Here is a 27,141-nt window from a genome sequence, read left to right as displayed (position 1 = left end):
TAAAGCACAGCTTAGTGCAAGAGGTGTCATTGCAGTCCCTGGTTCGAACCAAGGCGGCATCACATCCGTCTGTGATTGGGAGACCCATAGGAGTCTATTTTTTGCCTTAAGTAACCTGTCTTATGCAATGTAACATGCTAATTAGATTTATTCCCACTATTTTGTTCAAATGGATTAAATACATTTTCCCCCTCATCAATGTACACACAATACCCCATAATGACAAAGCAAAAACAGGTTTTTAGACATTTTTGCAAATGTAATAACAATAAAAAACATAAACACCCCATTTACATAAGTACTCAGACCTTTTGCTATGAGACTTGAAATTGAGCTCAGGTGCATCCAGTTTCTATTGTTCATCCTAACTTGTTTCTACAACTTGATTGGAGTCCACCTGTGGTAAATTCAATTGATTGGACATGATTTGGAAAGGCACACACCTGTCTATATAAGGTCCCGCAGTTGACAGTGCATGTCAGAGCAAAAATCAAGCCATGAGGTCGAAGAAATTGGACAGGATTGTGTCGAGGCACAGATCAGGGGAAAAGGGTACCAAAAAATGTCAGCATCATTGAAGGTCCCCAAGAACACAGTGGCCTCCATCATTCTGAAATGGAAGAAGTTTGGAACCACCAAGACTCTTTCTAGAGCTGTCCGCCTGGCCAAACTGAGCAATCGGATGAGAAGGGCCTTGGTCAGGGAGGTGACCAAGTCACTCTGACAGAGCTCCAGAGTTCCTCTGGACAACCATCTCTGCAGTACTCCACCAATCAGGCCTTTATGGTAGAGTGGCCAGGCGGAAGCCACTCCTCAGTAAAAGGCACATGACAGCCCACTTGGAGTTTGCACGGTGAAGCATGAAGATGGCAACATCATGCTGTAGGGATGTTTTTCAGCGGCAGGGACTGGGAGACCAGTCAGGATCAAGGGACAGATGAACGGAGCAAAGTACAGAGAGATCCTTGATGAAAACCTGCTCCAGAGCACTCATGACCACAGACTGGGGCAAAGGTTCACCTTCCAACAGGACAACGACCCTAAGCACACAGCCAAGACAATGCAGGAGGGGCTTCGGGACAGGTCTCTGAATGTCCTTGAATGGCCCAGCCAGAGCCTGGACTTGAACCCGATCGAACATCTCTGGAGAGACCTGAAAATAGCTTTGCATCAACGCTCCCCATCCAACCTGACAGAGGTTGAGAGTATCTGCAGAGAAGAATGGGCGAAACTCCCCAAATACAGGTGTGCATACCCAAGAAGACTCAAGGATGTAATCGCTGCCAAAGGTGTTTCAACAAGGCACTGAGTAAAGTGTCTGAATAATTATGTAAATGTAATGTATAATTGTTTTATTATTTATTTATCTAAAAACCTGTTGTTGCTTTGTCATTATAGGGTACTGTGTGTAGATTGATGACGGGAAAAAACAAGTTTAAGAATTAGGCTGTAAAGTAACAAAATGTTGAAAAAGTCAAGGGGTCTGAATACTTTCCGAATGCACTATATATTGAGTTAGAAGATAATTCATATTATAAAGTTATTTTTTATTACCTTTTTTCAGTTTGAGCACTTTCCCCCTGAAAGGTATGTGCACGACCCTGGATCTACATGAGTAGTAACAGTGGGAACATTGATTATGGGCCACAGAGAATTAGTACTTTAAAAATGTATGAATCAAGTTCATTGTTAGATTGTGTCAGAGTTTGCTGCTTTCTGGTTATGAAACAAACCCAAGGCTAATTTGTGGTGAGAAACATTTTTACTGAACATGAAAAGGATGTCACGCTGCTTGCTTGGGGAGTACCACTTCAGCCTGATTCGGCTCACACCACCATAGAGGAAGAAGAGAGGCCCATCTCAGCGGAAAATCTGTCTCCTTCCAGCAGATGGCGTTTTTCCGCCCACAAAGAAAGGAGATTTGTATGGAGGTCGATGAGTGTCGAACTTGGTCAACAACATGGTTTATTTAATTGAATAGAAGTTTCATAATGCATAGGTTGTTACGTACTGATAAGTAGAACACGTGACATCCCCGCAACCTTGAGAAAAAACACTTTATGTCGGATTTGTCTCAAGATTTTTTATTTTACCTTTATTTAACTTGGCAAGTCAGTTAAGAACAAATTCTTATTTGCATATTCACAGCATGACGCTAGTGGCATAGCATCACTCCATTGAATAAAGGCGGTTGATGTCAACAACCCTCATTGAATATTCAAAAAAGTATTAAAATAATGCCTACAGAGCATTCAGAAAGTATTCTCACCCCTTGACTTTTACCACATTTTGTTACGTTACAGCCTTATTGTAAAATAGATTAAATAATGTGCAGCAACGCTCCCCATTCGACCTGAATGAACGTGAGAGAATCTGCAAAGAATGGAAGAAACTCCCCAAATACAGGTGTGCCAAGCTTGTAGCGTCATACCCAAGAAGACTCGAGGATGTAATCGGTGCCAAAGGTGCTTCAACAAAGTACTGAGTAAAGGGTCTGAATACTTATGTAAAAGTCATATTTCCGTTTATTTTATTTTATACATTTGCAACTTCTAAAAACCTGTTTTTGCTTTGTCATTGTGGGGTATTGTGTGTAGATTGATGAGGGAAAACAATTTAATCAATTTTAGAATAAGGCAGTAACAAAATGTGGAAAAAGTTTAGGGATATGAATACTTTTCAAATGCACTGTATGTGTTGTGATAATTGCGTTGTTTGCTCTAAAAGCTTAATTTCTACGCCTTTCGAACCGTGATATATAGGTCTTAAGACGGAGACAGTAAGAAGACAGTGGCAGAATAAATTCAACCCCACATTCGTTTTTTCACAAAACAGGATAACAACCTCTGCCCCGTCCAGAAAGCAATTTGCATGTACAGTAACAGACAGTTACATGACCTACAGCATGGTCAAGCAAGTTAATGTTTGCGACATTTTCAGACCACTCTATTGATTTAGAACCACGGAGTTACCGCAAGTCACGCAAAGAAAACAGGCACTGCCTCCACTATTCCAGCATCATTTCCTCATCATCAAATCTTCTCTGCTTAGTCTAGTACAGTGACAACTAAAATATACCAAAAACGATTTAGTCCAATCAACGTAAGATTAATATGACGTGGCTGTCCATGGTTCTGATTTCTCTGTGTGTGTTTGTGTGTGTGTGTGTGTGTGTGTGTGCGTGCGCGTTCATGCAAGTAGAAAAACATGTTGACTCACCCTACTTGTTGAGAAAATCCAATGCCATGCTGCCCTCTTTCATGTTGACGAAACGGTCCATCACTTTGTCATGCAGTACACTCTTTTATTTTTTGTTGTCCTAGGCTGGCTAAAATGCTTGCTCGCTAACCTAACTTCCATTCATGGGCAACGTTAGCTCGTTAACATCAGCCTTCTAGATCTAGCTACATATTGAACTTCCACCCTCTCAGGCCAGGGGCACAACAATGTAGGAATTAATGGATGGATTAGAATAAATTATAATCATTGGCCAGTACGGAGAATTAAACAAAACCAGAATTTAAAAAAGTCCAAATCCCTATCTCCATCCATGGCTAATTTAGGAAAGGGACAATTTTAGCTACATGAGGACAACAACACAAGGAGATGCAACGATTCAAATTGTTCTGTCAATGACCTATGCTCTCAATGGGATTTAATAGGAGTGATGCCAAATCCACCTTTTTTTGGTGCGCCAGGACCATTCACAGTTGAGCTCGCTCAGATTAGATCAACACCGATTGGTACATCTTTTTTATACTTTTTTTGTCAAGGGATGCCAAATGCTCGCTGTCTTCCCTTGCTTTCAATGCTAAGGGCGGCAACAATGTCATACTCGTTTGGACCAGACAGCATCCGATAGATGACCTACACGTAGAGAGATAGAGGGCGCTGTTTCGCTCGCTCTGATGATTTCCCCTGTGCATACATTCACCCTCTTGCGAATTGAAGGAAAATTATGAAGGGGGGGGCTTCCCTTGGCCCCCATGAATACACACCACTGGTAGTGAGGGGCATTTCCAATGTACTTATAAAAAAGCTTCTCGCAAATGATATACAATTTAAACATAACTTTGCAGCAAGGCATTTCAAAACCGGAAAGGCCAACATCATATTACCTAAAATGCATTAGATTCACTTTGAAACAGTGGAACTTCATGAACTGGATCATCATTCAATCCAATTTGATCATGTGAGGATATCATATGCTCTAAAAACAGAAGGTCCTCTTATAAGGTCACAAGAGACTCACCATCAGGAAATTGATAAACAATTAGACACACAATCAAGGGCTATCACAGTACCTTTTTTACAAACCAAAGTGTGATTTCATTCAGTTTTGACAAATACAATACTGTACTTGTGGTGATGTGGGGCACGGTGTGGCTTACACACGTGAGATGTTATTACCATTTGAACCTTTCCCTGTTCGAGGTTTAGCCCCGAATCCAACTATATCAGTTTGATTGTGTAGTTTTGTTGCCAAACCTTAACACTTCTCTAGCAGCCTTCATCTACCATAATGTCTTGGGATGTGTTTTGTATAATTAATGTGCTCGTATTTTTTTGTCTCAAAGTCACAAGCCTGGTTCCATCTGTATTCATCTGACAAATTAATAAAACAGCATACTGCCTTTATGTGCAATTTTTGTGAAACTGAATTATTACGAGGATTTGAGGTTTCATAAATCAATAGCATATCATGTGTCTGTAATGTGTCACAACTGTCTGAAGTGCTGACAACTACCCACTGAGGTTATACTGGTTCAGGGGCTGTCATTTTCATTTTCAATTTAATTTAACCTTTATTTAACTAGGCAAGTCAGTTAAGAACAAATTCTTATTTTACAATGACGGCCTACCTACGAATTATGTGATCATAATGGCCTGTAGCCAACAAAAGGTTGCACAGACTTGTCAAGGATTGTGAAGCTAAATACATATCTTACCTGGATCAAAAGTGGGTCCACTCCATTGGAAAGCAACAAAAGCTGCACCTATAACACCAACTATTAAGAGTTTAGTAAAAGCCTTCATCTTGCGACTGCTATAACCAACTCAATGGTTTCATGCAACTACTATTTGTTGTGAGCCAAACAACTTTTTAAAAATCCCCTCGTTAGATATTTAGATTTATACTCTCAGGCTTCTCTGCACTTCAGAAACTTCACGGGATAAGCAATAACAATTCATAGACACATTTTTGTTGGTGAAAAAAACGTCCTTTATAAGAGGCTTATCTAATTCAACTTGAAGCAGGCGGAGTCTTTTGTACTTGAGACAGCCTACCATTGTGCCCTAAATCCAAGTATCATAAAACCGACCCTCATACTGTATCCTTTTTTTAGGGCGAGGTATTATTATTGGATTTGGATTCATGCAGCCAGCTAAATGATAAGTGAAATCAAGTAGGTTTCACCAACGACACAACCTGTCATTTCCATCATAAAGTGCAATAAAATTATAACATTATATAAAATTAGAACATTATGATTATTATTGTTATTATTATTTAATATCAATCAATAAAATGTATTTATAAAGCCCTTTTTACATCAGCAGATGTCACAAAGTTCTATACAGAAACCCAGCTAAAAACCCAAACAGCAAGCTATGCAGATGGGTCTATTGTCACTGTCATAAATATGTTTCTGATTTTATTGTGCCTGGATTATTTTTATGCATGCACTATGCATTTGTTTTCTTGTGTTCTGAAATGGACAAAACAAAACAAACAAAAAAATCCTCATCCCCCTTCCCTCCCCTCCTCATGATCAGCAGCCGGTCCGCAGCGTCAAATAGCACGAAACTATTCAATCCATTATTCGTCGAAATCTAGAAAAAATATTTTATTTGTAGGATAAATATAAATCGCTTGGAAAATGACGGTCTCTAAATATATTTATTTTGATGTCTTTCATATCTTTGCGAATCAGCTACTCTCGGAATGTTTAAAAAAAATAAACTTTATTGACACACATCTTGTGTCACAGGGTTTGCCCTTCAATGTAGCCGGTTGTTATTCGTGGTCGAGCTCATTCATTTCATGCTTGCTGTTGCAACTAAATAAACGTTCATAAAAAAATATACATTGATATACCCGTGACACTATGGCTGGCAAGATTTTACCTGTTCTAAAGTAAGTTTTCCATTTCATACTCACGAGAAACATTAGTATAGCTAACGTTAGCTAACAAGTAATCTGGCAAGCTTGAAGCAGGTTGAAATTTGCCTTGAACTTGGGTAGCTAGTTATAGTTACTCTGTTGTCGTGAACTAGCTAGCGAAACAACACAACCTACTAACGGCGACTAACCCTATTCCGTACAAATTTGCGCAAACGAGGCTGCAAAGAAAACTAATGACCCTGTTGACATCAACATCTGGGGTGTGAACTACGTTTCTTGTCATGCGTTGATTGACATGGTAATGTATCAATAGTATTGGAGAATAGTTGAAAAACGGACCCTTACGACGCTGTACGTTAAATTGTGTCGTGACGTAACGTAAAGCAACTAATTCTCTGTCTTACAGCCTCTCTACCAGGTGCAGCGCTTCTCTCACAGTTTAAAAATAAGAAAGGGACAGGGTAAGGGGGATAACGTTACCTAGTCATTTTTTGCGTCATCACTGCAAGCCATCATGACTCTAAAAAGCTGCAGTTTACTTCTGAAGATAACTTGAGCACTGCCCAAAAAACCCGATTCAAATTCGACACAAACCTTCAATAGGAATGGAATGACACATTTATATGAACTCTTTATAGTGTTTTATTTACATTTTAGAGGTGATAAATTGGACAGATCAGGTGAAAAAAGCTGTTTCCACACACGACATATCTCTCCATTTCACTATCACGCAATAGGTTTTACTTCTCCACCCGACATTTTTAAAAAGACCCGACAGAGCGCATTGCCTTCTTGAATCATGTAGAGATGGGCCTCATGAAGGTCTCATCATTGATTTTTGTTGGAAAGGGGAGAAATTGTGCATTTACAATGGAATTGATATTACAGTTGATCTGGAAGTATTACTTTTTTGGGGCGCTAAAATAAGGTCAATTGTACGGACCAGCACGATCTACAAAAGTGAGTTAGTTACCGTAAGGTAGGGATAGGGGATCGATAATAAACAGTAACAGCAGCATATGTGATGAGTCAAAAGAGATTAGTGCAAAAAGGGTCAATGCAGATATTTCGGGTAACTACTTGAAAATGTCAGTGAAGACACAGGCCAACTGGTCAGCGCATGCTCTGAGTATGCGTCTTGGTAATCCGTCTGGCCATTAACCTGTTTAAAGGTCTTGCTCACATCTGCTATGGCTAGCGTGATCACACAGTTGTCTGGAACAGCTAGTGCTCTCATGCATAGTTCAGTGTTGCTAGCCTCGAAGTGTGCATAGAATGTATTTAGCTGGACAGCTCGTGGCTGGGTTTCCCTTTGTAATCCGTGATAGTTTGCAAGACCTGTCACATCTGACGAGCATCAGAGCCAGTGTAGTAGGATTCTATCTTAGTCCTGTACTGACACTTTGCTTGTTTGATGGTTCGTCAGAGGGCGTAGCGGGATTTCTTAAAAGCGACTGGATTAGTGTCCCGCTCATTGAAAGCGGCAGTTCAAGCCTTTAGTTTAGAACGAATGTTGCCTGTAATCCATGGCTTCAGGTTGGGATATGTTCCAACAGTGACTGTACATACAATGTTGTTGATGTACTTATTAATGAAGCCGGTTACTGATGTGGTAAACTCCTCAATGCCATCGGATAAATCCTGGAACATATTCCAGTCTGTGCTAGTGAAACAATCCTGTAGTTTACCGTCCACTTCATTGGACCACTTCTGTATTGAGCGCGTCACTGGTACTTCCTTTTTGAGTATTTACTTGTAAGTAGGAATAAAGAGGATAAAGTTATGGTCAGATTTGCCAAATGGAGGGCGAGGGAGAGCTTTTGTATTCCTTCTCCCTACAATTCTCAGCCATTACCTTCGCCCACGACTGCCTCGTGAACTACAAACCCGATGCAGTGTTTTACCGTTTAGAAACATCAATCATCGCTTGCGATAAGGCTTTCGAACAAACATGTGACCCTTATCTTTCATCAGCGAGAATCCTTCAAATAAAAAAAGTAGTTTTGCACAGATCCATAAAGCTATAAATGGGGGGGAATGATGCACACGCTTCAATGGGGCAGAAGTCTGTGTGTTGTGATACTGGATGGCCAGATAGCTAGCAACAATTACAAGAAACTGCCACGTGGGGAATCGTAAGTGGCTTGTTTTGAGCTAGTTTCGTCTTGTTCTTGATACCATGTCTTGTTTTGAGGTGTTGACTGATTTCATGTCGATGCAAAAATTTGCTAGCTAGCTAACCAACAACTGTAACAATGTATTTGAGACAACAAATGCTCATTGTGCAAATGTATTTGTTTTAAATAAACATATAGTTTACATGTTGTCAACAATCTAAGCCAACCCCATCTGTTTTGCCCCATAGTTGTGTACGCATTGCTTTTGTTGCTAAACAACCAACCCATCCATCTGACGAAACTACACTTCCAGAGTTATGCTTACACACAGATGTTCGGAGCATGCTAGACAGCTAATTAGCACAGGTGGTCGCCTCTTGTCTTCGGTCTGTTTTCCATAAACAAGTCATAACATGGAGATACAGTGCATTCGGAAAGTATTCAGACCCCTTTCCTTTTTCCATATTGTGTTACGTTACAGCCTTATTCTAAAATGGATTAAATGATTGGGGGAAAAAATTAATCTACACAAAATACCGCATAATGACAAAGTCAAAACAGGAATTTTAGAAATTTTTATACATTTATATAAAAATACAAAAAGGATCCCTATTCAGATCCTTTGCTATGAGACTTGAAATTGAGCTCAGGTGCATCCTGTCTCCATTGATCATCCTTGGGATGGTTCTACATCTTGATTGGGGTCCACCCGTGGTAAATTCAATTGATTGGACATGATTTGGAAAGGCATACACCTGTCTATATAAGGTATTACAGTTGACAGTGCATGTCAGGAACCACCAAGACTCTTCCTAGAGCTGGCTGCCCAGCCAAACTGAGCAATGGGGGGAGACCAAGAACCCGATGGTCACTGACAGAGCTCCTCTGTGGAGATTGGAGAACCTTCCAGAAGGACAACCATCTCTGCAGCACTCCACCAATCAGGCTTTACGCTAGAATGGCCAGACGGAAGCCACTCCTCAGTAAAAGGCACATGACAGCCCGCTTGGAGTTTGCCAAAAGACACATAAGGACTCTCAGACCATATAAAACAAGATTGTATGGTCTAATGAAACCAAATTGAACTTTTTGGCCTGAATGCCAAGCGTCGTGTCTGGAGGAAACCTACCACCATCCCTATGGTAAAACATGGTGGTGGCAGCATAATGCTGTGGGGATGTTTTTTAGCGGCAGGAACTGGGAGACTAGTCAGGATCGAGGTAAAGATGAACGGAGCAAAGTACAGAGAGATCCTTGATGAAAACCTACTCCAGAGCACTCAGGACCTCAGACCGGGATGAAGGTTCACCATCCAACAGGACAATGACCCTAAGCACACAGCCAAGACGGCACAGGAGTGGCTTCGGGACAGGTCTCAATGTCCCTGAGTGGCCCAGCCAGAGCACGGACTTGAATCCGTTCGAACATCTCTGGAGAGACCTGAAAATAGCTGTGCAGTCACGCTCCCCATCCAACCTGACAGAGCTTGAGAGGATCTGCAGAGAAGAATGGGAGAAACTCCCCAAATACAGGTGTGCCAAACTTGTAGCGTCATACCCAACAAGACTTGCGGCTGTAATCGCTGACAAATGTGCTTCAACAAAGTAGTGAATAAAGGGTCTGAATGCTTATGTTTCTAAAAACCTGTTTTTGTGTGTAGATTTGATGAGGGAAAAAATGTATGTAATCCATTTTAGAATAAGGCTGTAATGTAACAAATTGCGGAAAAAGTCTAGGGGTCTGAATACTTTCCGAATGCACTGTATGGCCGTGTGGGAACGCGAGCCCTACTCTTATCAAGGTGTTTATCAATTTTATATATATATTTTTTGCTTATATGAACAATACGCTCCTTATGCTTCCCAAAACCATACCGCAAACGATGAATTTTAATGTTCAAACCCTAAGTGCAGCTGTAAGCGGGTCAGATCTCCTGGCCATCTAGCTAGTTACATGTAACCAACGACGGTACAGTATGAAACTGCTTCTCCAATAGAAATCACAGGTCACGCTCGTAGGCAACGTTATGGCGACATTGGCAAGATAAGCTCATGTGCAGAAACACGTAATCAGGTCTAACTGTTCATGCCATCAAATCAAATGTTATTTGTCACATGCGACGAATACAGCAGGTGTAGACCTTACCGTGAAATGCTTACTTGCAAGCCCTTAACCAACAATGCAGTTCAAGAAATGGAGTTCAGAAAATATTTACTAACTTAACTAAAGTTAAGAAAAAATAATAATCAAAAAGGGAATGCCAAGAGTGTGCAAAGCTGTCAAGGCAAAGCGTGGCTACTTTGAAGAATCTCAAATATAAAATATATTTTGATTTGTTTAACACTTTTTTTTGTTCACTGCATGATTCCATATGTGTTGATGTCTTCACTATTATTCTACAATGTAGAAAATAGTAAAAATAAAGAAAAATCCTTGAATGAGTAGGTGTGTCCAAACTTTTGACTGGTACTGTACACTGAACAAAAATATAAACGCAATATGTAAAGTGTTGTTCCGGTGTTTCATGAGCTGAAATAAAAGATTCCAGAAATTAAACTGCATGATCATTATAGAAGTGCACCTTGTGCTGGGGACAATAAAGGCCACTCACTGTAAAATGTGCATCTGCTTGGTCTGTTTCATAAGCATTCACGAAGGTCTTGTGATGTTGCGCCTCTGAGTTTAGATGTAATGTTACCTAACTAACAACACAAACTGCAGCTTGTTTGCTAGCTAGCTCGATAAGCTACAACAAATTGCATCATGATAATTTATCCACCATGATGTTGCTATGAATTGACTATGTGCATATGAGTAGTCAGCTTAACACTGTATTTCTGTCATCTAAAACGAGGCACTTCTTACCATCCATAAAGTTGTTTCATCCCAGTGTTTCTATCTTTTTCTCTTACAGGTTGGCCACTAAGGTGACCATTGCAGGAGGTGCTTTGTATGTTGCCTATGATTCTGGACTATTAGGGGGAAATGAGCAGGGCTCCGAGGTCCTAGGAGAAGCTAAAGCTGCCATTCCCCCTGCAGTGAATGAGTGGGTGAAGTACTTTGGCTTTGAGGTAAATATGCCATTATTGTACTGATTTAGCTGGTTCTGACCGACAGAACAATGCGCTATGGCGTATGAGGTAAGTGAGAATATGTGAGGGAGGTAAAATGTACACTGTTTCTTTTAGCTTCCAGCTTTCCCTAAAATCGGATTCGCCCCTGTTGAAGCGTGGAACTCGGGTAAGAAATGGTTGACCGCTGATTCATAAAGGACTTCCAAGTCTAAAATTGAGCTATGTTAAAGAGCTTTTGTCTTATTGTGTTCCAGGGGTGCAGTCCTCCATATCTGCTCTCTCATCGGGCCCTACAGCAGTGGGTGACTACACCAACCAAGGCTTGCAGTACCTGAAAGACCTCACCAAATGAGTGACATCATGCAACTAGCAGACATTTAAGAACCAAATTTCTGTTTTGTAATCACAACCAAATCCTCTGGAGTAACTGGTGCAAATACATACAGCCCTCCTGTAAAAGTCACTTGCTTGCTTTGCATAGCACATCAACTACAAAAAATGCAGTGGTACAGTAACATTTGTGGAATTAGGTTTAGGCCAATTATGTTTTTGTTTAGTCTAGTTGCTGATAATGCCAGGACTCAATATTTGCATTTTGTTGTGTTGACAGCAATTTGTCAACACGAGCAGATGACAATCTTCTTTACCCTACTTTTTTAGTCAAATTATGACAGAACTTGGGTACCACAGCAAGACCTGCACCCAAGAGAGAAATGTAATTATATCCTGATGGACATGTTTAGTGCTATCATGTCTTGTGTGTGTGTATACATTGTTCATTTTCGATTTGTATTTAAGACCGATAATATATTGTTCTGGCTTTGACCCAATTCCCAACCTATCCCATCATGATCCAACACATATTTTATACAGAAAGAATGTTGTGTGTGTGTGTGTGTATATATAGATATTTAACCATTTTCTGAGTGTAAAATAAATCTAAACATGTCAGTGGGGAGACATTTGGTGTGATATGTTGTCTGTTGAACTGAATATGTTTAGGTTAGGGTTCTCCAACCCTGTTCCTGGAGGCTATCCTTGAACACTACCCCAGTTGTAACTAAGCTGATGCAGCTGATCAACAAGCTAATTATTAGAATCAGGTGCTCTATATTAGGGTTGGCGTTAAACCCTACAGGACAGTAGCTCTCCAAGAACAGGGTTGGAGAACCCTGTTTTATGTATACTGTAAGACAGCGTTTCCAAACTCCGGTCCTCGAGTACCCCCCAACAGCACACATTTCTGTTGTAGCCCCGGATAAAAACACCTGATTCAAATTGTCAAGGCCTTGGTGATTAGTTGACAAGTAGAATCAGGTGTGCTTGTCTGGGGCCACAACTAAAATATGTAATGTTGGGGGTACTTGGGTGTAAGGTCATGTCTGTATTACATGATACAATTTGTACATTGGTAAAAGTTCAGTCAAATTTAAATGAAAGAACTGTAAATCATACTGTACCTCCTATATTGAATAGGTGAAAAATGGCAGAGGAAAAGGATATGCAAAAAAACCTAACTTTATTACTCATGATGAAAATAATGACACAAATGGGTTGGTAATTGCTACATTTCCAGACCTGGGAGGAATGAAAGATGGAGGATAACAGAAGAGTGCACAATCTTTTGGAGTTTCATTTTACTGTACATAGAAACACCACAGCACAACTGGTGGTGATACAAGTAGCAAAGAAGCATTGACAATGTTTTTTTTACAGTCACATTTTCTACATAAACATTTTAGTAAAATCGGGCTGCAAAGACTCCCACAAGATTTTTTACCTCTGCAACTGTCAAAATAACCAATATGCTTGAATGCACTCAAGGCTGCATTCAAGTGATGCATGCAAATCTGACAATCAATAGAATGAACCTTACGAACACCATGGACCAATGCACTGTGTAAATGAATGCACTGTATGCCCTGGAGTGAGATTAAGGACAGGAGACTAAATCTAAATACTTCTAGCCAAAACATTGGTGTTTTGGACTTCCTGGGATTACATTATGTACTGTAGCTCCCAAGCCTTTAAAATAAGATTAAAAAGTGAAGCCAGCCAGGCTGCAGGCTTTTTGAATGCAGTCTTCGCTGCATTTCTCTAGGTGAGAGTTCTAGATAGACTTTCAAGCTGGTATTTCAATGGGATATTTACAATATAACAGGAGTAATCACAACAGCATACATTTACAATACACTACACAAAAGTTAGATTAAATACTGTATGCGTGTTATAACTTTTCTTTTCTCCATGCGTTTTTAACATTATGATATACCGATGCTGCAATATGCCACTTGTTCTTGCACAAAAAAAGTATCTTGACAGAAAAAGACAATGTGCCAAATCTTTAGCATATTTATGTGAGTAATTTAAAGTGCACCCTACAATATCAACATTTGAATGAGACTAATCAACGGTCATGGATGTTTGATTGGAGGAAATAGTCTTATACTGCATTAACTGCCAAACATTGCACATATCCTCTTATACAAACAGACAATAGCAAAAACCTGGTATGCAGCATTTTACACTTTTTCATTAAAGCATTTTTTACTTTGACTAATACTGACCAAATAGTGGTCTTAACAGTAAATGGAATAAAATTGTGAGCGGTTAGCAAATATATACAGTATGGCGACATGATCAGCCTGAAGGCACTTTATGTTTGTTTTCTATTCAAGATCAGAATGTAGTGTAAAGCACTGCCTCTATTCCACTCGAGCTAATCATAGTCTGATGATGTTGGGATTCTGAACCTGGTCAGGTATTGTTAAGGCCTTTTCCCAATCTCTACAAATTAATCAGGTTTGTCTGGTCAGGAAAAACTTGCCTGAACTTTACGAAGACCTGTATTCCTTGTTTCTAACAAGTCTTGATTCAGCATTATGAATAATTTTTGGATGTTCAAACTAGTGATTGAACCATCAGTACTCCTAGGCCAGTGCAACCCAGTACTATGAATCCAATGATAGCACTGTGGGTTCATCAAGGAATGATTGTCTATGAACTGACTGACACATAAATCAAACATAGTTGCCTATTAATAAAGACAGTATTTAAAAACAACAAAAAATGAGACTTTCAGGGGCATCACAGCTTATTGCATTTCTCCTTCAAAGGCTTCACTGAACACTACAGCTCAAACTAGTCTCTACAAATATTCACCTATACATCATGCTTGCTGTTTGGTCATTCAAGGACCACATATGAATGGCTATCGGGGCCAGATTTTACTATTAGTTTTATAATATATAATTCAGTTCAGCTTTGAATAAAGATAATTGAGCATCAGGATGTGGGAGACAATTCAAACGCGGTCGTTATTGCACTTTACAGTAAGTCTGTCATTGTAGGGCAAGGTGCACTCCTGGACTGTCCAAGATGTGAATCTACTGTGCAGCACAACAACCAAATGGGGTAACTGAAGAAGTGAGGAGGTTTAAATAGGTCCTTCCAAGTGTACATGTTCCCACTCTCCTCCTAGTGGCCTACAATAGCATTGCTACAGTTCTGCAGTGCATACCATAGAACTAGTTTTAAATGTGGATTAAAAGATTGCACTTCCTGAATAATAAAGCTAACTGTTATAACGTCCAGGGCCTTAAGAGAGATGGAGAGAGAGTGAGGAGGATACGTGAAAAGTAAGCAATGGAGTGAGCAATCAAGTGTCCTTCTAGGTGGTCTTGACCAGGTCGTAGACATGGATGTGAAAGTCATCGTCGTATTTGATGTAGTATACGGAAGGCTTGGCAGGGACTTGATAGATCACCAGGCCTGTTCGCTTCACACCTTTGTCAGTAACATACTCCACCTGTTTCCCCACTAAGCTCTCAGTCTCCTCGCCGGGCTTTCGGTCAGCCGGAAGCAAGTGCTTATTTTCTAGAAAGAAAAACAATGAATAACATCAATGCTAGGGGTCTGTTCTTCAAATCTACTTTGGGGCATTATCAAAAGATGCTATCTTAACCAACATGCTTATATGTATTCAAATATAGAAATATTTGTCATTTCGACAAGTCATGTAGGACGAGTAAGAACAAACACAGAAAATATTGTCCACAACACTCCTAAAGTCACCATCATCTTATAATTAGTGTGTAAAGACCAAACAATTTCTACTCTATAACCACCCTCCTGTTTTCTTTAGGGAGAAGTATCTGAACACTGCTGCAGGTGGAGATGATGCTGAAGCTGAGAAATGGTCAGTACCTGCTTCAGGTAAGATCCTGAGATCTCCATCGGCGTAGTCGTCCCACAGCTGGTACATGTAGAGCACGGGGTCCTTCTCATAGGTGATGTAATACCAGTTAGTCATGATGGGAGCCTTGGAGAGGACCATGCCTCGCCACTCGTTCTTCTCTCCATCCTCTTTCTCAAATAGGTGTTCCACCGCTTTGCCTACCAACTCCTCCGCCCCGTGAGGAACCTTGATCTTGTTGTTGACTGTGGAAGCAGATAAATGTCATCAAGGCAGAGACCAACATCACATAGCCACTGTGTCCCTTCTGTCTGATCATGCAGTATCAGATATAGAATAACAATATGTTATAACTTGTGCAAACCAAATGACGTTTTTGCATTACTCTGAAAAGATGTGACGCCTGAACTAAAAAAGGAACCCATCACATCACTCACCAACTTTCTCTGTCAGGACCTGTAGATTAGACACCCTTTCGTCCTTGAATAGCTCGATGCCGTAGACACAGTCAAACCCATCGTACTTGACCATAAATAGTGAGGGGTTGACACTGAGACGGTCCAAGACGGTGCCTTTCCATTTGCTCTGGTTGCCCTTCTCCCTCCAGTTGTGCTGTATTCTTACTCCCAGGAGACTGTTGGGGTCAGGGGTCATCACTGTGGAATCACTCAGCTCCCCGCTACTCCGCTTTCTGGGGGATAGTTAAGCAAATCATATTTGTTTGTAAGTGTAGCCTACCTACGTGCAGCTTTCTCTAACAGTCTTGAAAGAGGAAAATCTCCAAGTGTTAATGTTATGATAACATAATTATAGAAAACTACATATTTACACATACCTGCCCCTTTTCTTGGACATCCCTCCAAAAATTCAAATACTGCTGAAGGAACAAACAGACAACGATGCTCAGAAATTCTGTGAGAGAAACAGCCATTTTCAGAAAAATAATACTAGTCTGGAAAGCGACTGAGCTGTAAAGCAGTGGTTGAGACAGACAAAGAGAGCAGCCAATAGCTTAGCATGTCTGAATAACTTCCTGGTCATTTCCTTGTATGCATTGCATCGATGGAGGTCACTGCAATCAATGCAGAATGCACTTATTTTTTAAAGGAACAAAACTGCCGCAGTTATATATCTTTACTCAAAATGTCATAATCTATAGTAATTCATTATGTCACTATTTGAACCGACACAATCGTTATTCAGGAACAACAAAGTCATAGATTGCAAGTTGGCTATGAGAGATCAAGAGATGTGCTATTCAACTTCAAGAAAATACGTCAGCCTCCACTGTATCAGACAAACATGCAGAAATGATTGCAGCCTATTTGAATTCGTCGCAACGATTGTTTCAAAATTGAATCGTCAATGTTTCAAGATCTAACATATCGCATACACTGCTGATGAGACATGGACAATACGCGCCACTGGCACTGTTTGGTCGTAATATGTTATCAAAAATCATTGTCTTTATGCCAACTCTACAATACTGTTGTTCGGCACAAATGTAAATGTGGGTCCATGTCCCCGATAAATAAACTATACACCGATGGCCTATATTCTCTATCAAAAATATTAAATTACCTGTACACGAATTTCATCCCAAAAATATTCAATTCTTCCTGCAGAGAAATGCACACTGCCGCCCATACAAACCTCGCGAAACCTATGGAAAATGGGAGGATACTTCCATGAGAGAAAAAACTACAGCCCCCATAGAACCTTGAGGGGTGATGAAAGTAGAGAGGGAGGTGAACGTGAGAGCAATGAACAATGGGAATTGTTGTCATTGTGGTGGTGACCTCAGGTTTCGTTTTAGTGAACAGTCCACCGATATTGATCAAAGGTAAGACCCTGTTGGTTTAACAAAAAATGTATGGTTTAACAAATGGTAGGCTACTTGGGTGGAACCTCTGGGTGAAACAGTGGCACATCAATTATTATGAGTGACAGATGACACCTGAAAGTTGTAGAGGTATGTTGCAGGTAGACCTATGCTGTAGGACGCTGTATAAATAAATAAATCATTGAAAGGTTCTTGTCCTTGAATGCTTATACTGTGGTGTGTAGGGTACTGATCTCTGTGGTGTGTAGGGTACTGATCTCTGTGGTGTGTAGGGTACTGATCTCTGTGGTGTGTAGGGTACTGATCTCTGTGGTGTGTAAGGTACTGCTCTCTGTGGTGTGTAAGGTACTGATCTCTGTGGTGTGTAGGGTACTGATCTCTGTGGTGTGTAGGGTACTGATCTCTGTGGTGTGTAGGGTACTGATCTCTGTGGTGTGTAAGGTACTGATCTCTGTGGTGTGTAGGGTACTGATCTCTGTGGTGTGTAGGGTACTGATCTTTATTGTGTTCACAGGCCCGTCTTCCACTGAAGTGAAGTCTGGTCCGATGACATACTGCTGTGGGGAAATATCTCTGGGTGGGTTACACTATCAAAAGATGGCAAAATTCTGTCTTTTGTTGGATGAAGCAACATATGTGAGTGAGCAAAGAAACATTTTGAAGTGCATGTCTTGATGTTGTCTTTTGTAGGTAAGAGCCCATACCCTAATGTTGTGGTGGACACCCGATTCTACAAGATTATCAAAGATGGGATGCCACATGTCTAATGACCAGACTTTGCCCTTCCAGAGATGTAAGTACATTATGCTTTGAGACAGAAAATGAAGCAGGAATGATGAACTAATCAATTACAGCAATCAATGACATAATCTGACAACCTGCAGTTTCTGACACTGACTTCTCCTCAGGTACACTATAATGGAGATGTGCTGGAACCTGGAGCCAATAGTGTGTCCAAACTTCAGCAACATTGGTCAGCTTATCCAGAGGCTACTGCTTGACCAGCCAGACCAGGTGAGTGACCAATGACCTAAATTAAGTAGACAGTCTGTGTGTCCTATTGTCACATTGTGTTGTTTTTACCTTACATCAACAAAAAAATCAGTGGAGATTGTTTTTAGTCTTTGAACACCAAGGCAAGAAATGATATATGGACCAATGTTGAACCATTGTTTTTTACTAAATCGTTTAGGGAACTCAAGTACTCCAAAGTGAGACACAAGCTGAAATTAGTGACGTTTAATAAGAATAGCAACAAGGGAACACGCAATCAGAGAAAAGTGTTATCTTTAGCACTTCAACAAAGACTTTGGGCAACCCTGCTCTAAATTAAATCCTAATAAGTCATATAGTGAGATTTTGTGTAAGCACAAACTGGCGGTTTACATGCCCAAAACCTTAAGGGTTTCTAGCTAACTCCCTCTGAATCCATCGGCTGTACGAAGTCACTCGTGTGTACACATCAGGGGTACTAGGGTTGGCACACATCTGCCCCGAGAAAGAGACGATGCCCGCTGACATCCCATTACACACCAACGGACCTCCTGAATCCCCCTGCAATAGCAAACAATGCATTTAAATTCATTCTCCTTTGTGATACAGAAAAACGGTTGAGTCATGTATCATAGTTTGTGCCTTGACCAAGAGAAACTCTAATCTAGTTATAGCCAATAATAGCCTGTCCTGACCAGGGAAAACTAATTGCAGAGAGTTATAGCCTGTAACAGTGCAGTCATACCGAGCAGAAGCCTTGAAAAGCTCTGGGGCCTGTTGCGCACACCGTGCGCCTGGAGATGTTGACACCACTCCACAGGCGGCCACACTCTCTGGGTGATATGATGGTGGCGTTGACCTCCTGCAGCTTGGCTGGTGGGGTGCCGTTATCATCTATGTCCCCCCAGCCAGCCGTGGTGCACAGGCTTCCCTCAGCCATCGAACCATTCATCAGCGGGATCAGCTGCACTGCTCTGTTCAGGGTGGCCCTCCCTCTCAACTAAGAAAGATCACAGAGATAGCACACTGTATACATAATCTGTATGTATTCAGCTATGTTGTAAATATTCACTTAGAGGCCAGTTTATTAGGTACACCACACCGTTCACGAAAATGGATTGCTCCTACAAACAGTGAGTCACGTGGCCATGGCTTGCTATATAAAGCAGGCAGAAATGCATTGAGACATTCAGTTACTGTTCGATTGAATGTAAGAATGGGCAAAACGAGTGACCTAAGCGACTGAGTGTGGTATTATCGTCGGTGCCAGGCACGCCGGATCCAGTATCTCAGAAATGTCCGGCCTCCTGGGATTTTCACACACGACAGTGTCTAGGGTTTACAGAGAATGGTGACAAACAAAAAACATCCAGTCTGCGGCAGTCCTGTGGGTGAAAACAGCTCTTTGATGAGAGAGGTCGAAGGAGACTGGCAAGAATCCTGCAAGCTAACAGACAGGCCACAAACAGACAAATAACAGCACAGTACAACAGTGGTGTGCAGAACGGCATCTCAGAAAGCACAACTCATACGTCCTTGTCACGGCTATTGCAGCAGACGACCACACCAGGTTTCACTCCTATCAGATAAAAACAAGTGGGCATGCGATCACCAACACTTGACGATTGAGGAGTGGAAAGACTTTGACTGGTCCGATGAGTCCTGGTTCCTGTTGCATCATGCTGATGGCAGAGTCAGGATTTGGCATAAGCGCCATGAGTCCATGGACCCATCCTGCTTGGTGTCAATAGTACAGGCTGGTGGCTGGGGTGTACTGGTTTGGGGAATGTTTTCCTGGTACACGTTAGGTCCCTTGATACCAACTGAGCAACGATTGAACCCCATGCCCCGAATAATTCAGGCTGTTATGGAGGCAACTAGATGGGTGTACCTAATGAACTGGCCACTGAGTGTATATAGGCTATGATTATGTACATTATTTTGTATGTATTTTTTATGAATTTTAAACCTACAGTGAAGTTAGCCAACAATAATCTCCATAGTGATACTATGTCCTGGTTATCACTCACCTTGAGAAGCATGATATCATACTCCAGGTTGGCCCCAAACCTGGGGTGTGGAATGTATTTAGCCACATTGAATTTTTGTTGTGAATTTTCATCCTTTGACAAGTCGTGAGCCCCAAGAACCACCCTGTAACGCCTGAAAATCAGTACATGAAAGAATTTACTTGTGTATTTACCTTGACAGACTGGTGTAATAACATTTGGATTGATCCTACACTATTGTTAGACTCAACAACTCTAAAGCAACTATCAGCAGACAAAAATTAGAAATCTGCACAAAATAAATATTAGACAATGTTAAAGCATTGGCTCAGAGAAAAGCACCAGGTATAGATGGCTTTCCATTAGAATTGTTCATAACACTCTGAGACAATGTAGCGCCCCTACATAATCAAATCAAAACACGTGTCACTCAATTCAGTGCTTTCTAGTTCCATGTATCTAACAATTATCTCAGTTAGATTAAAACCAGGAGAATCTGGAGTGTCCCTTGCAGATTGATTACAGACCCATACATTTAATAAATTGTGACAATAATAACAAAAGTCATAAGCAACAGAATGGCAAAAGTCTTACCAGACTTGATACATATTAATCAAACAAGTTTTATTACAAATAAACACAAACATGTTTCGGTATACGATATGCTAAAAAACAAGATGTAGATTTATCAATAATGGCTGTTGTTACCGAAAAGGCTGTCGACTGTCTTGAATGGTCTTTTCTATGAAAAACTTTGGAAGCCGTCAACTTTCAAGTTGAAATAATAAATGTCATAAAAATCTTATATAAATATCCTAAAGCTAAATTATACACAAATGATACATTATCTGATGTTTTTGCTTTAGAAAGGGGCACAAGACAGGGATGGTTCCCAAAGTTTTTGAATTTTATTTTCAGTAATACCAATTACCTCCCCAAAGACATATATATATAAAAAAAAGTGTACTCCGTCATAATTCACTTCATGGGAAAATAAAACTCATAAATTAAAAAGGAAAGTTTTACATCTTCCTAAGTCTGAGGGTGGTTTTAACCTTCTACACTTGGAATTGTATCAACTCGGCACACAAGGTTTTTACTGGCGACATATAGTTAAATGCACTAAAGAGGAACATTGGGTACATATTGAAGATGCACATGCTCATCCCCAGAATGTATTCACATGTCTATTTTCAAAGGATAAAGCTAAGAACATTAACAACTTCATAGTTAAGAACACTATAACAATATGGAAGAACATGAAACGGATTCTACAAGAACCAATATCACTCCCTAAAAACAATGGAGCAACCCTTGGATAGCTTTTCAGAATTCACCGATTAATTAAATTGGCCCACATGGAAAACTAAAGGCATAGAAACCGCAAATTATGTGGTAATAGGAAATACAATTATTTCCATGACAGAATTAAAAGCATTTTGGACTGACCAATGTAGACATTTTCAAATATATGCAACTTAAAAGTTTTATATCACAAAATGTCCACCTGAAAGCTTTTGGACATCAGAGCAATGTTGAGGGAATCCTATTTGAGTCAGAAAAAGATACTTGTATGATAGATAAGATGTACAAAACCTTGCAGAGAGCCTATCTAACTGGCAATCGCTTAGAAAAAAAATATGAACTATTGGAACCAAGACTTAAAAATAACTGATATTGGCACCAGATGATGGGAGTGTTGGAACATAACGAACGAAAATTACAGTTAACAAAAATGTACTCTTAATCCAGTATAAACTAATGTAGAGAATTTATTATACAAGAGACAAAATTCACAAATTACAGCACAATGGCAGAGTCATGTCTTAACAATGACTCAATCATTATTGCCTTCTGGGAGTGCTATAAAGTCCAAAAGTTATGGGCGGAGTTAGAAAGCTGTCTGTCAGAAGTTTTACAATGTAAAGGTACTTTTAATCCGTCTATTGGCATATTTCAAGACATAGCATATCCTCGAGGGTGCGATGAGATACCCAATGGGTTGAACAGTATTATTTTTGTCACTTATATTGAATAAGCTATTACTTAAATACTGGAAGTCAAATGATACTCCAACGTTAAGAGAATGGAAGAATCACATGCTTTATTTAAATATTAAAACATTCTGGCTACAGAAAGAAACAACATAACATAATCTGAAGTCATATGAGGCAGAGTCTTGAGAGCGTTGGAAACAACATTGGGTGTGGATACAGTGGGAAAATGTGGGTCTGAGCAAGTGTGATGTCATTCACTTTTGTTGAAATGTATGTCATTGTTAAGTTGTCTATTGTTTTTGTCTATGTATGCTTTTTGGTTATTGTCAAAAAAAGTAAAATATAAAAAAACAACAACATTGAAATAAATTCGTTTGAGAGATTCTGAGAGACTTCTCACCCGTCACAGTGAGCAGCAGTGAGGACAAAATCTTCTCTCACCAGAACTCCTCCACAGATATGTTGACCTCGGGACTGTAAGGAAGCCATGTATGGACGAGAGTTGCGAGCTGCCTCTCTTCCACCAACAATACCCACCTTCGGCACCTTGCGCCCTTCAGTGCCTTTGAACAGAAAGTAGAGAATACTTTTGGTATAGTTTTTGTCTATAGCTCTGCATTGCTACTGTATCTGCACAGCTTACAACAAATGGTTTGTCAGTATTCATTACTGCCAAATAGAATATGAACTGCCTTTAGAGCTGTATGCAGAAGCATTAACATTTGTCAAATATACTTTTCGTAACTAGTACTATACTTCAATATTAGTCTGCATGGTGCAGTCAGTTCGGTGCTAATGGAAGTGAGTGTGTTATAGAATATAAACATGCCTTACCATTCAAGGCGATGATCAGCACTATGTGAAGAACCACTGAGCGGATTGCCATAGTGCATATGGACAAATGGCATGGTGCACCTCTCGGGGATATAAATGTGTGTGTGGTGGGGGGGGGGGGGGGGGGGGTATTTCTCAATCTATTGCTGTTTTCCAAATTCCGGACAGTACGGGGTCTTTGTTCCCCATTGCCACCCACAGACTGTTTACCAATAATTTGCTGTGGCTTTATGGTTTCAAGGGTTTCTTGATGGTGTATTCTGAGGAATGATGGCTGTGATATTATGAAATCATGTCAGTTAAAGTTGATGTAATTTATTTATGCTTTCAAGATGGCGTAGCAGTTGGACATGTGTTTGTCTTGTCCCGTGTAAATAGTCAGTTTTTTAGTTTTCTTATATATTTTAATCTCACCTTCCATCTACGAACTGAATATACTTTCCTGCATCCCGCCTCACCCAATGTGGTACGGATCTGCTATTTTTATACTTCATAACTGGAACCTCCATCAGAAGCTAGCCAGCTAACTAGCTACTAGCTAGTAGTCAGTTAGCCACTGCTAGCGGTCTTCACCTTGAGCTCGGACACCAGCCAGCTTCAGCTCGGTCAATACCTGCCAGTTTGCACAGCGCGATATCAACCCAGAGCATATCGGACTGCTTTTCTCTACCACATCGCCGGATTCCTGCCGCAAGCTCTGGACCATTACACCTGATAATTGCAGCTAGCTAGCTGCAACCGAGTGGCTATTGCTGGCTAACTCCTCTGTCCCGAAGCAGGCACCCGTTAGCCTTGAGCTAGCCTCGAGCTAGGCCCATCTCCTGGCTAGCAAGCTAAATCTTGGGCTACAATACCCTTTTTGCCAATTGGCCTGGACCCTTTATTTCCGACACGGAGGCCCGTCGATCATCACGACTGGTCTGCCGACGTAATCGTCCGAGGTGGTTTCAACAGGCTTTTCCGTTGCGATGTCGCCGAAGACCCATCTGCTAGACCCCGTCCGCTAGCTTTCTGAATCGCCGTGTCTCCCGCTCGCCTAGCATAGTAGCAACTACCGAACGGCTCCCTGACTCACCTATTGCTGCTCATTGGACCCTATGATCACTCGGCTACACATGCCTCTCCCTAATGTCAATATGCCTTGTCTACTGCTGTTTTGGTTAGTTATTATTGTTTTATTTCACTGTAGAGCCCCAAACCCCGCTCAACATGCCTTAGCTCTTTTGTCCCACCCCCCACACATTACCTGGCTTAACTGGTGCCTCCAGAGACACAACTTCTCTCATCGTCACTCAATGCCTAGGTTTACCTCCACTGTACTCACATCCTAGCATACCCTTGTCTGTACATTATTCCCAACGCACTAGATGACCAGTTCTTATAGCCTTTAGCCGTACCCTTATCCTACACCTCCTCAGTTCCTCTGGTGATGTAGAGGTTAACCCAGGCCATGTAGCCCCCAGCACTACACCTATTCCCCAGGCGCTCTCATTTGTTGACTTCTGTAACCGTAAAAGCCTTGGTTTCATGCATGTTAACATCAGAAGCCTCTTCCCTAAGTTTGTTTTATTCACTGCTTTAGCACACTCCGCCAACCTTTATGTCCTAGCCGTGTCTGTATCCTGGCTTAGGAAGGCCACCAGAAATTCTGAAATTTCCATCCCCAACTACAACATTTTCCGACAAGATAAAACTGCCAAGGGGGCGGATTTGCAATCTACTGCAGAGTTCTGTCATACTATCCAGGTCTGTGCCCAAACAGTTCGAGCTTCTACTTTTAAAAATCCACCTTTCCAGAAACAAGTCTCTCACCGTTGCTGCTTGTTATAGACCCCACTCAGCCCCCAGCTGTGCCCTGGACACCATATGTGAATTGATTGCCCCCCATCTATCTTAAGAGTTTGTACTGTTAGGTGACCTAAACTGGGATATGCTTAACACCCTGGCCATCCTACAATCTAAGCTAGATGCCCTCAATCTCACACAAATTATCAAGGAACCTACCAGATACAACCCTAAATCCGTAAGCATGGGCACCCTCATAGATATCTTCCTGATCAACTTTCCCTCTACTGACCAACTTTCCCTCTAAATACACCTCTGCTGTCTTCAACCAGGATCTCAGCGATCACTGCCTCATTGCCTGCGTCCGTAATGGGTCCGCGGTCAAACGACCACCCCTCATCACTGTCAAACGCTCCCTGAAACACTTCAGCGAGCAGGCCTTTCTAATCAACCTGGCCCAGGTATCCTGGAAGGATATTGACCTCATCCCATCAGTAGAGGATGCCTGGTTGTTCTTTAAAAGTGCTTTCCTCACCATCATAAATAAGCATGCCCCATTCAAAAAATGTAGAACTAAGAACAGATATAGTCCTTGGTTCACCCCAGACTTGACTGCCCTTGACCAGCACAAAAACATCCTGTTCACCAACTACTTCTCAAATAGAGTTCAGTGTGTCAAATCGGAGGGCCTGTTGTCCGGACCTCTGGCAGTCTCTATGGGGGTGCCACAGGGTTCAATTCTCGGGCCGACTCTTTTCTCTGTATATATCAATGATGTCGCTCTTGCTGCTGGTGATTCTCTGATCCACCTCTACGCAGACGACACCATTCTGTATACATCGGGCCCTTCTTTGGACAATGTGATAACAAACCTCCAAACAAGCTTCAATGCCATACTACACTCCTTCCGTGGCCTCCAACTGCTCTTAAATGCTAGTAAAACTAAATGCATGCTCTTCAACCAATTGCTGCCCGCACCCACCCGCCCGACTAGCATCACTACTCTGGACGGTTCTGACTTAGAATATGTGGACAACTACAAATACCTAGGTGTCTGGTTAGACTGTAAACTCTCCTTCCAGACTCACATTAAGCATCTCCAATCCAAAATTAAATCTAGAATCAGCTTCCTATTTCGCAACAAAACCTCTTTCACTCATGCTGCCAAACATACCCTTGTAAAACTGACTATCCTACCGATCCTTGACTTTGGCGATGTCATTTACAAAATAGCCTCCAACACTCTATTCAGCAAATTGGATGTAGTCTATCACAGTGCCATCTGTTTTGTCACCAAAGCCCCATATACTACCCACCACTGCGACCTGTATGCTCTCATTGGCTGGTCCTCACTACATATTCGTCGCAAAACCCACTGGCTCCAGGTCATCTATAAGTCTCTGCTAGATAAAGCCCCGCCTTATCTCAGCTCAGTGATCACCATAGCAACACCCACCCATAACACACGCTCCAGCAGGTATATTTCACTGGTCATCCCCAAAGCCAAAACCTACTTTGGCCGCCTTTCCTTCCAGTTCTCTGCTGCCAATGACTAGAACGAATTGCAAAAATCACTGAAGCTGGAGTCTTATATCTCCCTCTCTAACTTTAAGCATCAGTTGTCAGAGTATCTTACCGATCACTGTACCTGTACACAGCCAATCTGTAAATAGCACACCCAACTACCTCATCCCCATATATTTTTTTGTTTGTTGCTCTTTTGCACCCCAGTATCTCTATTTGCACATCAAAATTGTAATTATTGTAAATTTTAATTATTTTGCCACTATGGTCTATTTATTGCCTTACCTCCCTAATCTTACTACATTTGCACACACTGTACATATATTTTTATTTTGTGTTATTGACCATACGTTTGTTTATCCCATGTGTAACTCTGTGTTGTTGTTTCTGTCGCACTGCTTTGCTTTATCTTGGCCAGGTCGCAGTTAGGCACACATTTAATTCCCTTACACGACAGTACATACATGGTAATTGTTATGCATTAAACATAGACAATAAAGATAGACACCCAATGTAAGAAAAACATCTGGAGTACCAGTAGGAATTAATGTACAAGTCATTGGACTGCAATCGAAACTAGCATATTAGCACATTCATTTTGCAGGATAAATCCTAACATGTTTTCTTGTTGATTACCTTCTTT

The 27,141-nt window shown here is 41.0% G+C and overlaps 4 protein-coding genes and 1 long non-coding RNA gene across 7 annotated transcripts in view; 2 read left to right on the top strand and 3 right to left on the bottom strand.

The window, feature by feature from the left end:
- Positions 1-5,210, bottom strand: part of LOC106613760 (hydroxysteroid 11-beta-dehydrogenase 1-like protein) — a 28,163-nt gene extending 22,953 nt beyond the window's left edge. Inside the window, exon 1 of the mRNA XM_014216336.3 lies at positions 4,950-5,210. Coding sequence (XP_014071811.1) covers positions 4,950-5,037 — 88 coding nt within the window. The 5' untranslated portion in view covers positions 5,038-5,210. The remainder of the gene's footprint in view (positions 1-4,949) is intronic.
- A 750-nt stretch (positions 5,211-5,960) lies between these two features.
- LOC106613757 (MICOS complex subunit MIC13) lies at positions 5,961-12,278 on the top strand. Its single transcript, XM_014216335.3, has 4 exons — positions 5,961-6,139; positions 11,159-11,315; positions 11,433-11,484; positions 11,573-12,278. Exons 1-4 carry the CDS (start codon positions 6,111-6,113, stop codon positions 11,668-11,670), a joined length of 336 nt encoding a protein of 111 aa, XP_014071810.2. The 5' UTR covers positions 5,961-6,110; the 3' UTR covers positions 11,671-12,278.
- Positions 12,279-12,820: 542 nt separating this feature from the next.
- LOC106613756 (spindlin-Z) lies at positions 12,821-17,201 on the bottom strand. Of its 3 annotated transcripts, none has more exons than XM_014216334.3 (5): positions 17,095-17,201; positions 16,349-16,387; positions 15,951-16,204; positions 15,525-15,758; positions 12,821-15,194 (listed from the first exon to the last, which is right to left on the bottom strand). In XM_014216334.3, the coding sequence occupies exons 2-5, from the start codon at positions 16,366-16,368 to the stop codon at positions 14,989-14,991; spliced, it is 714 nt and encodes a 237-aa protein (XP_014071809.3). In that variant the 5' UTR covers positions 16,369-16,387; positions 17,095-17,201; the 3' UTR covers positions 12,821-14,988. The 3 variants fall into 3 exon arrangements, with proteins under 3 accessions (XP_014071809.3, XP_014071807.3, XP_014071808.3); XM_014216332.3 differs by having other exon boundaries at positions 16,349-16,390; positions 17,095-17,196; XM_014216333.3 differs by having other exon boundaries at positions 16,349-16,425; positions 17,095-17,187.
- Positions 17,202-17,246: 45 nt separating this feature from the next.
- LOC106613758 (uncharacterized) overlaps positions 17,247-27,141 on the top strand; it is a 48,566-nt gene continuing 38,671 nt past the window's right edge. Inside the window, exons 1-4 of the long non-coding RNA XR_001330550.3 lie at positions 17,247-17,356; positions 17,871-17,933; positions 18,047-18,149; positions 18,265-18,370. This is a non-coding gene — a long non-coding RNA (uncharacterized LOC106613758). The remainder of the gene's footprint in view (positions 17,357-17,870; positions 17,934-18,046; positions 18,150-18,264; positions 18,371-27,141) is intronic.
- On the bottom strand, positions 18,581-23,342 carry LOC106613755 (complement factor D). The gene is made up of 5 exons (XM_014216331.3): positions 23,190-23,342; positions 22,756-22,918; positions 20,380-20,512; positions 19,095-19,349; positions 18,581-18,910 (listed from the first exon to the last, which is right to left on the bottom strand). Exons 1-5 carry the CDS (start codon positions 23,239-23,241, stop codon positions 18,755-18,757), a joined length of 759 nt encoding a protein of 252 aa, XP_014071806.2. The 5' UTR covers positions 23,242-23,342; the 3' UTR covers positions 18,581-18,754.

The sequence above is a fragment of the Salmo salar genome, chromosome 10 (genome assembly GCF_965601325.2).
Source record: "Salmo salar chromosome 10, fSalSal1, whole genome shotgun sequence".
In the NCBI taxonomy this organism is placed as follows: domain Eukaryota; kingdom Metazoa; phylum Chordata; class Actinopteri; order Salmoniformes; family Salmonidae; genus Salmo; species Salmo salar.
The sequence above is the reverse complement of the archived record's forward strand: the minus strand, read 5'-3'. Positions and strand labels throughout refer to the sequence as shown.

Excerpts from the sequence above, each read along its gene's own strand:
- LOC106613756 (XM_014216334.3), bottom strand. The coding sequence starts at position 16,368 with ATGTCCAAGAAAAGGGGCAG. Across the intron at positions 15,759-15,950 it reads GGTCCTGACAGAGAAAGTTG|TCAACAACAAGATCAAGGTT; the intron begins GTGAGTGATGTG and ends CTGCTTCCACAG. Across the intron at positions 15,195-15,524 it reads CAGGATCTTACCTGAAGCAG|AAAATAAGCACTTGCTTCCG; the intron begins GTACTGACCATT and ends TTTTCTTTCTAG.
- LOC106613755 (XM_014216331.3), bottom strand. The coding sequence starts at position 23,241 with ATGGCAATCCGCTCAGTGGTTCTTCACATAGTGCTGATCATCGCCTTG. Across the intron at positions 19,350-20,379 it reads ATGATATCATGCTTCTCAAG|TTGAGAGGGAGGGCCACCCT; the intron begins GTGAGTGATAAC and ends GATCTTTCTTAG. Across the intron at positions 18,911-19,094 it reads CTTTTCAAGGCTTCTGCTCG|GGGGATTCAGGAGGTCCGTT; the intron begins GTATGACTGCAC and ends TTGCTATTGCAG.
- LOC106613757 (XM_014216335.3), top strand. The coding sequence starts at position 6,111 with ATGGCTGGCAAGATTTTACCTGTTCTAAA. Across the intron at positions 6,140-11,158 it reads AAGATTTTACCTGTTCTAAA|GTTGGCCACTAAGGTGACCA; the intron begins GTAAGTTTTCCA and ends TTTCTCTTACAG. Across the intron at positions 11,316-11,432 it reads TGAAGTACTTTGGCTTTGAG|CTTCCAGCTTTCCCTAAAAT; the intron begins GTAAATATGCCA and ends TGTTTCTTTTAG.